At 41.2% G+C, this 12083-nt stretch overlaps 1 protein-coding gene across 3 annotated transcripts in view; it reads left to right on the top strand.

Moving 5' to 3' along the window:
* The window catches only part of PRDM10 (PR/SET domain 10), a 103749-nt gene that overhangs the window by 88644 nt on the left and 3022 nt on the right, over positions 1 to 12083 (top strand). For 2 of the 3 annotated variants that reach the window (XM_037505639.2, XM_037505637.2), the window contains 5 exons: positions 83 to 226; positions 717 to 887; positions 2918 to 3058; positions 4751 to 4946; positions 9833 to 9936. In XM_037505639.2, coding sequence (XP_037361536.1) covers positions 83 to 226; positions 717 to 887; positions 2918 to 3058; positions 4751 to 4946; positions 9833 to 9936 — 756 coding nt within the window. The remainder of the gene's footprint in view (positions 1 to 82; positions 227 to 716; positions 888 to 2917; positions 3059 to 4750; positions 4947 to 9832; positions 9937 to 12083) is intronic. The other variant, XM_037505638.2, reaches the window with a different exon arrangement.

Here is a 12083-nt window from a genome sequence, read left to right as displayed (position 1 = left end):
GCACCTTTGGTTGATGTTTATATTGGAGAAAGATTGAGAATAATTATAATAATTATTCCTGGTTTTTGCCATGATTTCTCAGACCAAAATGGTTCAACATATTCGAAAGAAGCATCCTGAGTTTGCCCAGCTCCCTAACACCTTACATACGCCACTGACAACCGCTGTGATTAGTGCTACCCCTGCTGTTTTAACTACAGATAGTGCCACTGGAGAGACTGTAGTGGTAAGTGTGTGATATCTTCTTCCGTGCCCTTCACAGCTTTTGGTGCCAAAGCCACTACTATCTAGTTATGTCAGTGGCTGGAAATGTAGCCCATTGCTTCTTAGTGTTTACACTGGGTGTTGCCTGTGTCTCCTAGTTGATGCCTTGCAATGTTTCCTGGGTCACCTAGTTGATGCCGTGCAGTGTTGCCTGGGTCTCCTGGTTGATGCCTTGCAGACCTCTCTGTGAAGAGGCTAGCAAAGATATTCTCAGTGCTGCTCATTTGTTTCAAGATTGTCAGAACCTCTAGGGTATCTCCATTGGGTCTAACACAGACAGATACAGGTAATTTTCCAACTTCCCTCAATTGATTTCTGTCTGGGCTCACGACTAATTTATAGTTCTGTGATCCACCAGTTAGACAAATGGAATTTCCATAGGATTTAAGAGCACCAAAGTATCCATAAGCAGCAGTGTAGTACTGTTATCAACTAATGTGTCATTTTCCTAGACAACAGACCTGCTCACCCAAGCCATGACGGAACTGTCCCAGACCTTAACGACAGATTACCGAACGCCACAAGGGGACTACCAGAGAATCCAGTACATCCCCGTGTCACAGTCCACGTCTGGTCTTCAGCAGCCTCAGCACATACAGCTTCAAGTGGTGCAGGTGGCCCCAGTATGTATTGCATTTCTCTCTACCTTCACGAGTGCAGCATTGTCCTTGCTGACATGGCAGCCACACCAACCAAAGCACCCGGTTCTCAGCTAGAACTGGATCCATGTAATGTGTTTCTGCATTTAAGTTTGGAGTCTAAGGCACTGGTCCAATTCCCTCTATCCCCCACCCCCTCAGGCTGTGGAGGGCTCTGCTCTTAGTATAGAGATTACTGTCTCTGGTAGGCCAGAGATTTTTAGGCTCCTGCATATATTGCTGGCCCACGCCATTGCAGGGCAGGATGAGTGCAAGCTCTTTCTGAGCTTCTTCTGAATCCTTTTGCTTGGGTACCTAGGTTGGCTTTTGGTGAGGAATCAGTTTGGTAAGTCCCTGTCTGGCACTGAATCATTTATATCAGTAGGAGGTTGTGAAGAGTAATTTTGATTCATTCTCTGAAAATCAGTCAGTTCTTATTAAAATAGAGGTATAACTGTTCCTTCTATAACTATGTTCCTTCTGCCAAGATAGTGAATAGCTCATTTCTTGCTGATTAGGGTGCTTAATGAAGGACTCCTCCCAGAACTATTGTTTCACTTTATATACCATGGAAGTGTACTCAAGGCACAAGTGAACAAACTTGTAGCTTTGAAATAATTTGGGTATCTGAAATTTTAAACTAGTATCAGAGTAAGTAGTTGGAAATTGCTACTGTCACTAACTCTTTATCAGGAGTTGGAGGAATCTATAAATTTTTGAAGTCTATAAAATATGTAATGTCTATGTGTCTTATTCTGGAGAAAAGAATATTTACTTTAGCTAGATTTCCAAAGATGTTAGTCATATATAAAAGATTATATAAATGGTTCCAGTGTGTTAATAGTGACAAGCTAAAAACAAATTCTCTTCTTTGATTTCTTATAACTGACCAAGGGTAAGTCATCAAATTTAATTGCATTTTAAGGGAAACAATTTTTGATTCCTGAGAGCTTCTCATCTAACTTCTTATTAGGAGTTATATTCCCTCTATCTCCTTCTTTTCCAGAATTAAATAGCATTAGTGGCTTATTTTATTTTATTTTTTTTTTTTGGTTAAAGATTTATTTATTTATTTATGCAAGTGCTGGGTACAGTCAGAAGCACAGGAGGGAGAGAGAATTCACCAGAGCCAGAGCGGGGAGCAGAGCAGGCAGAAGGACCGAAGTACACTGCTGAGGGGAGCAGCGGGCGGCAGGAGAGGTCTGCGCGCCATGTGGGACCCTCCTCTGGTGACCGGGGAGCAGCCGGGGATCGAACTGGCGCTGCAGAGGCTGCGGGCAGCTTTGCAACCCAGCGCTCAACCGCTGTGCCACCGGGGAGGCCCCTATTGGCTTATGTTTTAGATGCATATACTTTTTTTCATTTCAAGTTTTTAATTTATTAATACATATATATACCCATCAATAAGTAATACAGCTTTGTCTTTAACACACAGATGCTTTGTTATACTGCCACTTGCATTTTTTATTCAGCGTTTTGAGGTCTGTCCACGTTGATGTGTAGAGAACTGATTTGCTTTAATTTTCATAGCCTTACATTGCTGATGGCTGTCATCCCTGGAGTTCCTTGCCTAGATGCTGCCTTTCCACCTCTGCTGTCCAGTGCTCTTGGTCTATTAGGTTTTTATATCCTCTTCTGTGCCTTCAAGTGTGTCTTTTTTCCTTATACTCAGCACAAACTCTGACACTTTAAGGGCTGAATGTTGTCACTGCAGTGCTGAGGTAGCCTCGGCCTTGGCCCATCATGGACCCACCTGGCCAGGAGACACTGAGCTTCCAGGAGGCCCAGAACCGCCTTCTCTGACAGCTGGCCTCTACCTCTGCCCACCCCATCACCCACCTTTTAAAACTGTCTTCTCTAGGTTTGCCAGCTTGTTTGCGGCATTGTTAGGAGCGAAACAATGGATTCGAAGTTCCATCTGTTGTTATACTTTTGTTGGGATATTGTTTAGCTGGATTTTTTTCTCTGGGAGGACTTCCCTGCACCTTCATCAGTGTGCATTTGGTCTCTTCCAGGCCACGTCCCCTCACCAGTCTCAGCAGTCCACGGTGGATGTTGGCCAGCTCCACGATCCTCAGACCTACACCCAGCATGCCATCCAGGTGCAGCACATTCAGGTCACGGAGCCTGCTACCTCGGCACCGTCATCAGCCCAGGTACCCTGCCGCACAGGCTATTCACAGCAGTTAATGTGAGGGACCCTGATGAGTGAGATTAGTAATGAGAGTGAAGACACATTACCTGCAGACCTAGTCTCCTTCACTATTGAAATACTATTTTTGGAGCTTAAAGAGTCTTACCTTTGCCTCCAATTTTTATAAGGTATTTTGGACATTCTTTCACAAAGGGATTAGCTTCTTCTCCAAATGGAAGCGATCTGATATTCTGGAGACAACATTGGCCTTTGCTTCAGATTCCGAGTGGCTGTATGACAGCATGCAATGGCCAAGTTTGTCTGATTTTGGAACAGTGACTTTGTGGGGTGTAATTGCATTTATGGGATTGAATCTATGATTAAGATCACATAGCAATATCCATTCAAAAAATATTTATGAAATTCTTACCCTTTGCATGAAACTTTTCTAGGTCTTTTCCTTAAGAAGCTTTGAATCTAGTAGGGATAACACTATTTACAAGTAAATAGATAGGAAGCGAAGGTATCTGTCATACAGGATGCATGTTGGCTCATCCCTGATATATGCAGGTTCCAGAACAAGACTACATATGAAGTCCTGTGTATCATGTCTGAGTATTTAAAAATTTTGAATCAAACTAACAAATCATTAATAAAATGTGTCCTGCTCAACCCATAACTAACCCATATCTTTCATAATGCCAAAATTGGAAACTATATGCAAAATAATACCTGGTGCTAAATTACTTGGATAGAGCCAGTTAAAAGTTAGTTGTATTTTCTGCCGAACACTGAGATGGCTTCGGCAGCTGCCAGGCTGATGTGAAAAGAAGTGGGGAAAAAGGATTCCCTACTCCTTTGCTGACTCTGAACCCTTCCAGTTGCCCTGGAAATCAATAGGATAAACATGCATTTTCTCTGCCTTCGTGTTTATTAGGTGGAAGTTAGGCCTCTATCCTGTACCTCAGAGGACCTTGGTGTACCCATGTGCATGCCTTGACACACTTGTCTTAGCTTCAACCACACCCCTGCAGATTATAGCCTGGATGGGGAGAAAGAGGAGCGGTCTTAGGGAAGGGTGTGCTTGGGCCACCACATTGCTACAAGGAATTCTGAGCATCCATCCTGATCCTCCAGCCTCAGGTTCCTTTGAGCATCTTAGAAGTATGATGCTAGTGGGGAGCTTAGGGCCTTTGTAGATAAAAATTGATAGGAATAAGGCAAAACTTCAGCTGCTCTGCCTCACTCTAGGAGGAGCAGAGCAACCAGACAGCAGAGCCTCCATTCTTATTGAAAATATTATTTTAAGGGGCCTCCTGGTGGTGCAAGGGGTTAAGCACCGCACTATGAAGCTATCTGCAGCCAGTGCAGCATGAGTTCAATGCCCGGCCAGGGAGCTACCCACATGGTGCCGCAGACCTCTCCTGTCTCGCCCGCTGCTCCCCTCAGCAGTGTATTTCAGTCAGTCTCCCTGTTCTGTTCCCCACTCTGTCTCTGGTGAATCCTCTCACCCCCTGCATCTCTGCCCTGCACCTCAGCTCTTGTATGCATAAATAAATATATCTTTTTAAAAAACAGCAAAAAAGAAAATACTATTTTAGCATTGATGCTTTCAGTATTATAATCCACATTAGCCTGATTTATTTTCTTCAGTTATTTGTAAGTCTCTTTTGGAAATTCCTGATTTCTTACTCATTTTGTTCTTGTTTTCTAGGTAACTGGGCAGCCACTGAGCCCCTCCTCACAACAGTCTCAGCAGGGGCTCAGCCCCTCCCAGATACAAGGCAGTGCTTCTGCACAAGGCCAAGCTCTCCAGCAACAGCAGCAGCAGCAACAGCAACAGCAGCAGCAAGGTTCCACTGTACAGCACACATACCTACCCAATGCTTGGAACTCCTTCCGGGGCTACTGTGAGTAAGAAGCACGGGGGAAATGCTCTAAGTCGTGGGAGGTACATTTGCAGCCATGGGCCCAATCTCATCAACTTTAGGATAGATTTTCTACATGCTAGTGTATGTACTTGAATGAGTTTCATGACAACATTCAAGGCAGTATTCAGATCTCAGAGACCTGAGCATTTCAGATGTTAGGGATGTTGATGCAGGCTTGAAGCTAACCAAGGTGGATGTAGGATATGCTGATGGAAATGACTTATCTCTTCTACTGACATTTACTGAATGCCTGTGTATCAGTCACTGTGCTAGACCCTGGGTACAAACAGGAGTAATCCTAGCATTCATATCACTAACATCACTCAGTAATACTGTTGGCCAACGTTCTTCAACCTCTTGCTGTGAGCCAGGAATGATTCTCAACCACCTATATCTCATACTTATTAGTCACAGTATCCTGTAAGTTTTGTTGTTATTTGCTATTTACAGGTAAGGAAGTTTAGACATGGAGTAACTTGTCCAAGGAGCATAGCTAGGAAATTGCAGCTTGGAATGTAGGCAACATGGCTCCAGAATTTATACTTCAAACCACCCCACTATGCTGCTTCTCCTATTAAGATAGTCGTAAGCTCAGAGAGCACATTATCTAGTGAAAATTATCTAGATCTACAAGTCATTGATTACAAAACCCTGAGATAAGTGCTATAGAAGCAATAGAAGGCTGGCTGCCGAAAGTCTGAATAGGTGAAAATCTTGGTGGGGATGACTGCTTTGGTTTGAGCTAGAAAGTCTGAGAACCTTGGTTGTTGAGGATGTGAAGGACAGGGATAAAGGTAATAGTTAGACTTCAGTAAGTGCAGGAGGAGTAGGAGCTGAGAAGGTAGGAAGGCCAGCGTTGGTTTTCCCTACTATTGATTTCCTTACTGTTGGATCCCTCTGCTGTGCTTGAGCTTTGTTTGAGGGATGTAGAGTTGGTATGGAGCCAAGCTCGAAGACTACCTTTTAGGGATGTTTGCAGTCTGTACTCTTAAATATTGGTGGTCACAATGAGGGCTGAGTCTAGTTTCCAGTCATTGAAGGCTTCTACTCATGTTAAATACCAGTAGATTCCTGATAAACAGATTACATTTATAGTCATGCAATTCCAGCGAAGGAAACGTGGACTTGTGCAGGTAGTCATTGTAATAATAGTATGAGCTAGCATTCTAACCTGAAGAAAAGACTAAAAATAAAATTTTTTTCAGGTTTTATTGTTTTATTTTTTTTTCAATATTTTTTCAATAATTTTTATTATTTTATATAATCCTTACATCATTTTTCATCTTTGCACAATGTATGCATTTTCATTAAGGTTATATTCCCCATACAATTGCACACCCCTTATTTTGACTCTAGTCCCTCCTCTCCCCGCCCCCCCTCACCCCCGCCGTAGTGTGTCTCTGGTTAATAATTGCTTGTTAATTTTGATTTTTACTTTATTATAATTAGTCTTTTTCCTGGTCTCTTATTTAAGTTTTCTAAATTCCTGCTATGAGTAAGACCATCTGATGTTTTTCTTTTTCTTTTTGACTTATTTCGCTGAGCATGATCCCTTCTAGCTCCATCCATGTTGCTGCAAACAGCATGTGTTTATCTTTTTTTGATTGCTGAATAATATTCCATTGTGTATATGTACCACATCTTCTTGATCCAGTCAGCTATTTTGGGGCATTTGGGTTGTTTCCATAGCTTAGCTGTTGTAAATAGTGCTGCTATAAACATAGGCGTGCAGGTGCCCTTTGGAATTAATGTTTCTGTGTCATTTGGGTAAATACTTAGGGGTAGAATTGCTGGATCATATGGAAGCTCTATGTTTAGTAGGTCAAGAAATCTCCACACAGCTCTCCATAGTGGTTGGACCAGTTTGCACTCCCACCAGCAGTGCAGGAGAGTTCCTTTTTCTCCACAACCTCACCAATATTTGTTGTTGCTGGTTTTTTTAATATGTGCCATTCTCACTGGTGTAAGATGGTATCTCATGGTAGTTTTGATTTGCATTTCCCTGATTACAAGTGATGTTGAACATTTTTTCATATGCCTGTTGGCCATTTGCATTTCCTCTTCGGTGAAGTTTCTTTTCAGCTCTTCTGCCCATTTTTGGACTGTATTATTTTCTTTGTTTTTGTTGAATCTCATCAGCTCTTTGTAGATTTTTGTGATCAGTCCTTTATCATTAGTGTTGTGTGCAAAAATGTTCTCCCAGTCGGTGGGGTTTCTCTTTGTTTTTGTTATTGTCTCTTTTGCTGTGCAGAAACTCTTTAATTTGATGTAGTCCCAGCTGTTTATCTTTGCCTTCACTATCACTGCTTTGGGCAATGTGTCTGTAAAGATGTCTTTGAGGTGCATGTCATGTAGTGTTTCGCCTATATTTTCTTCTATGTGTTCTATGGTTTCAGGTCTTATGTCTAGTTCTTTAATCCATTTTGAGTTGGTTTTTGTGCATGGTGTGAGGTAGTGGTCAAGCTTCATTGTTTTGCATGTAGCGACCCAGTTTTCCCAGCACCATTTATTGAACAAACTTTCTTTGGAAAATAAAATTTTTTATTAGGGAAAACTGTTAAAATATACAAAAATAGAATAGTGTAATAGACACCCCCATGCCACTGTCCAGCTTCAACAGTTATTAGCACATGACTTATCTCGTCTCATGTGTAAGCCAGTCATTCTTGCCTAGTTCCCCAACAATATGATAATCTATGTAATTTCATCCATATGTGTTTTAGTATGACTCTCTAAAACAAAAGGAACTTTTTAAAAAACACAACTCCAACTCCTGAAAATTATATAATATTGCAAATCAATAAAACTTTTGTTTAAAAAAACTCTAGTGTCACTATCACACCTAAAAATAAATGGCAGTACTTCTTTAAAACCATCAAATGTACAGTCAGTGTTTATATTTCTGTGATCGTCTCAAAGTTTTTTTAATAGTGTGTTCAAATTGCATTCCAAATGAGGGGCCCATTACAATTAGTAATGTCTTCTGAGTTTCTTTCCATATATGCATTTCTCTCTTTCAAGTTGCACTTTATATATTGAAGAAATTTGGATGTTTCTCCTGTAGAGTTTCCTCTCTTCTGGATTTTGCTCTTGGCGCTCCTATGTTATCATTTAAAATACTTTCTTCTGTTCCTTTTATTTCCTGTAGACTGGCTGTTCAATCCAGGGACTTGATTAGATTCAGGTTCAGTTTTCCCCAAGACACTCTTAGCTGGTGTGTACTTCCAGGCACATAATGCTGTGTCTCTTTTTACTTTGCTGCACTATTTCATTAGAGATTGCAAAGTTGATGTATTCTGATTCTGTCATCTTTCATTACTTGTTTGCTAGGAACCTTCTATAAAGAAAAAATTTGACCTTAATTACCAAGTTACTCTGAGATACAGCTTGGACAGGTGTAGTGAGATAAATGCTTTAAATACCCGGTTCATTTCCTTTATGTACCAGTTTTCAAGATGAGTTGTTTCTTAATATTATCCAGTGTGACCAATGAGGACATGTGTGTGTGTGTGTGTGTGTGTGTGTGTGTGAGTTTGTCTTTGCTTCGTTATATACACTCATGGATTTTAGCACATCTGACATGTTCCAAACTATTGCAGTTGTTATCTTTCCTGATGTTCACATTATCTCATCTTTGGCTAATGGGAACATCTTCAGATGAGCTCTGGGATCTTCCCCAGTTGTCTGTCATAGCCTCTTGCTGGCTAGTATAACATTGAGTTCTGGGCTTGTCTCATATATATTCTACCCTAGGTCTGGAGTCAGCCATTTTCCCAGTAAGCTCTGATTCCATTTAGTTGACAATACTTTAGAGACTAGCAACTGGGTACTAGGGGGAACTCTGGTTTTATTATTATTTTTATTTATTTTTTAAAGATTTATTTATTTATGCAAGCACTGGGGTACAGGCAGAAGCGCGGGAGGATGACAGAATTCACCAGAGCCAGAGCAGGGAGCAGAGCAGGCAGAAGGACCAAAGTACACTGTTGAGGGGGGGAAGCGGGTGGCAGGAGAGGTCTGCGCACCATGCGGGACCCTCCTCCAGTGGCCAGGGAGCAGCCGGGGATCGAACTGGTGCTGCAGAGGCTGCGGGCAGCTTCGCAACCCAGCGCTCAACCGCTGCGCCACCGGGGAGGCCCGGAACTCTGATTTTAATTTGCTTTAATAACACTGGGGCAAAATTAAATTCAAGTTTGGTTAAGTTGTGAATGCTAGGCAATAGTGGATATATTGTGCCACTAAATAAAATGAAAATAAAGGACCTCCTCGGTGGCGCAGCGGGTTGAGCACAGCACTGTGAAGCTGTCCACAGCCTCTGCAGCATGGGTTCAATTCCTGACCAGCCAGGGAGATTCCCACATGGCACAGCAGATGTCTCCTGTGGCGCCCCTGCTCCCCTCAGTAGTGCTTTCAGTCTGTCTGCCTGTTCTGCTTCCCACTCTGTCTCTGGTGAATCTTCTCACCCTCCCATGCCTCTGGTCTGTACCCCAACTATTGTATAAATAAAAAATAAAAATAAAAAATAAAATGTAAATGTAAAAAATTTACCTAACAGGTAAAAATCTTTGTAACTTAAAGTTTTAATAAAATTATTGAACATTTATTTATCTTTATTGATACTCAGAAGCCATATTTGAGGGAGAGGCATTGATTGTTTATGATATTTGGTAGTTCTCTTACTAACCTCCTCTGATCAATTCTTATCAGAAATGCTTTCACCATATCAAGAAATCACATCATATAAGCAACGGTAAGGAAATCCATGAAAAACGTCTCAATGGAGAAGGCGATCACTGGTTAGGTATTTGTTACAACGTGTATTAGAATCTGCGGCCACTTATCTGTGAATATTACTTGTTTTTCAGCATCCGAGATTCAAATGATGACACTTCCCCCGGGTCAGTTTGTAATTACAGATAGTGGTGTGGCAACTCCTGTCACCACTGGCCAAGTGAAGGCGGTCACTTCGGTAAGCTCTGCTACTCAGGAGGGTGTCTTTGTCCACCACACTGCACCGCTCTCCCTCCCCTTAGATCCCATTCCCACCTTTCCATGTCTGAGTTAGAAGTGCCTCCTTTGTATCTCATAACACCTTGTGGTGCTGCATTATTAACTCATTACAGTTTAATTATCAGTTTACTCTCTATGTTTTCTCAGTGGATGATTAAGTCCTTTTTTTTTAAAGATTGATTGATTGATTTATATATATGTGTGTATATATATATACATACAAGCAGTCAGAAGCGCGGGAGGGTGAGAGAATCCACCAGAGCCAGAGCGGGGAGCAGAGCAGGCAGGGAGCAGAGCAGGCAGGGTGGCAGGAGAGGTCTGTGCGCCATGTGGGACCCTCCTCCATGGCTGGGAAGCAGTTGGGGATCGAACCGGCGCTGCAGAGGCTGCGGGCAGCTTCGCAATCCAGTGCTCAACCGCTGCGCCACCAGGGAGGCCCTGATTAAGTCCTTTAAAGCTGGGTCTTGGTCTTTACCCTCAGCCTCTTTATCCTTTTCTCTTTATCTTCAGTGTCTCGCCCAGGAGGATGAAATATAGCAAATGTTCAGTGTTTAATTGATAAGTATAATGAACCTCCTAGAGCTATCTCTATATATGGAATCTTAATTGATGACCTTTTTATCTGCTTTTTGGAAAAGCATATGAGTTCTTCATGATCATTGATCCTCAGTTGAGTTGGAGAGAATAAAAACATGAATCCCTTATGGAGCGACCACATTTTTATCTTCACTGGTTTGTTTTGGCTTGCCTAAAGGTTATTAGAAGATAGAGTATATATAAATTTAAATTAAATAACAATTAACAGCTAGGGTTATTGGAATGTCCCCAGGGGAAGACTATTTCCCGAGAGGCTTAAAAGAATAGTGGGGTGGTCTTGTGGCCTCAAAAACCTGATTTAAAAACCAGATTATACTGAGAGCTCACCTGTGTATTTGCATTTAAACTCACATTAACTGGACTTGAGAGAGATCGATAAATCCAGAATAACATTCTGTATTTGTAGTATTGTAATGAAAACAATAACTGATGTGAAATGGAATAGTTACTGGCATAACCAGTGAAATTTTTGCTCTCTGTAGAACCTGTTGATTCTTTTTACTGTTTTTTTGGTCAGGAACTTATTTGGGAATCTAATATAGGCAAGGATGTTCTCCTCCTCCTGCCATTATATACTTACTTACAAATTTAATGTACATTTTCAGGGATTTTTGGAAGTCAACCTGTGGGCTACCTTAAGGGGTCAATGAATCATATGTTGATAATTAGGCCCCCCTCCCCCTGCCCCCTGCTCGAGAAACCACATCATAATCAGAGAGTTGTTTGGTGAACATGGGCACATGAGCATGTGCATCAGAACATATAGCTCTAGAGGAACCAAATGGGTATTTGTCTGTGACTTTTTATCGGGACAGTTCTTGGCAAGGCTACTGCCTGAGTTTCCCCTTGACTTATTTTTTTCTCAGGCTATGTAGCTTGACTGATCTCCTTTCAGAATGACAATTCTTTCTTGAAAAATAAGCATAAGGAAATATAGCTGCAGAGCAATGAAGAAGTTTTCCCAATCAGAGGAAAAATAAAGACAAATGTAGTTTCATAAAGCTAAACTTACTCAGTGTAAGGGGTGTTATTCTAAGATTCCTATGCTTTTCAGTGTTAAAAATCTCTTATTTGACAGTAGCATTTTAAAATTATGTTACTTAATGAAAGAAAATTTGGAGTCATTTATTATAACTTATTTTAATAGGCCTTTGAAATTCAGAAGTCTGAGAACCATTGATTTTTTTTTTACCACCTTTCTTGTGGGGGTGGCATTCTGCCTCTTTATGGAAACAAAATATTTCTTTGATCCATTTTGTATTAAGCTTTACATTTAAGATGGACAATCGCAATCTTAGGAATTTCCGACCCTTAGGAACAACACAATGACACATATTTCCGTTGCCATGTAGATTACCATCATGATACAAATTTCTATACCTGAAGTTATTTTCAATATTTGGCATAACAACTAAGATGTTCCCTTTGTTGTCAGTAAATGTGTTGATCATTTTCTCTAAAGGACATACATAAATGCACCTCACACAGGTGCCTGTTTTGGTGTTCCCT

Source organism: Talpa occidentalis, unplaced genomic scaffold (genome assembly GCF_014898055.3).
Source record: "Talpa occidentalis isolate TD23 unplaced genomic scaffold, MPIMG_talOcc4v2.1 talOcc4.12, whole genome shotgun sequence".
Taxonomy (NCBI): Eukaryota; Metazoa; Chordata; class Mammalia; order Eulipotyphla; family Talpidae; genus Talpa; species Talpa occidentalis.
This window is presented reverse-complemented; position numbering and strand designations above follow the sequence as displayed.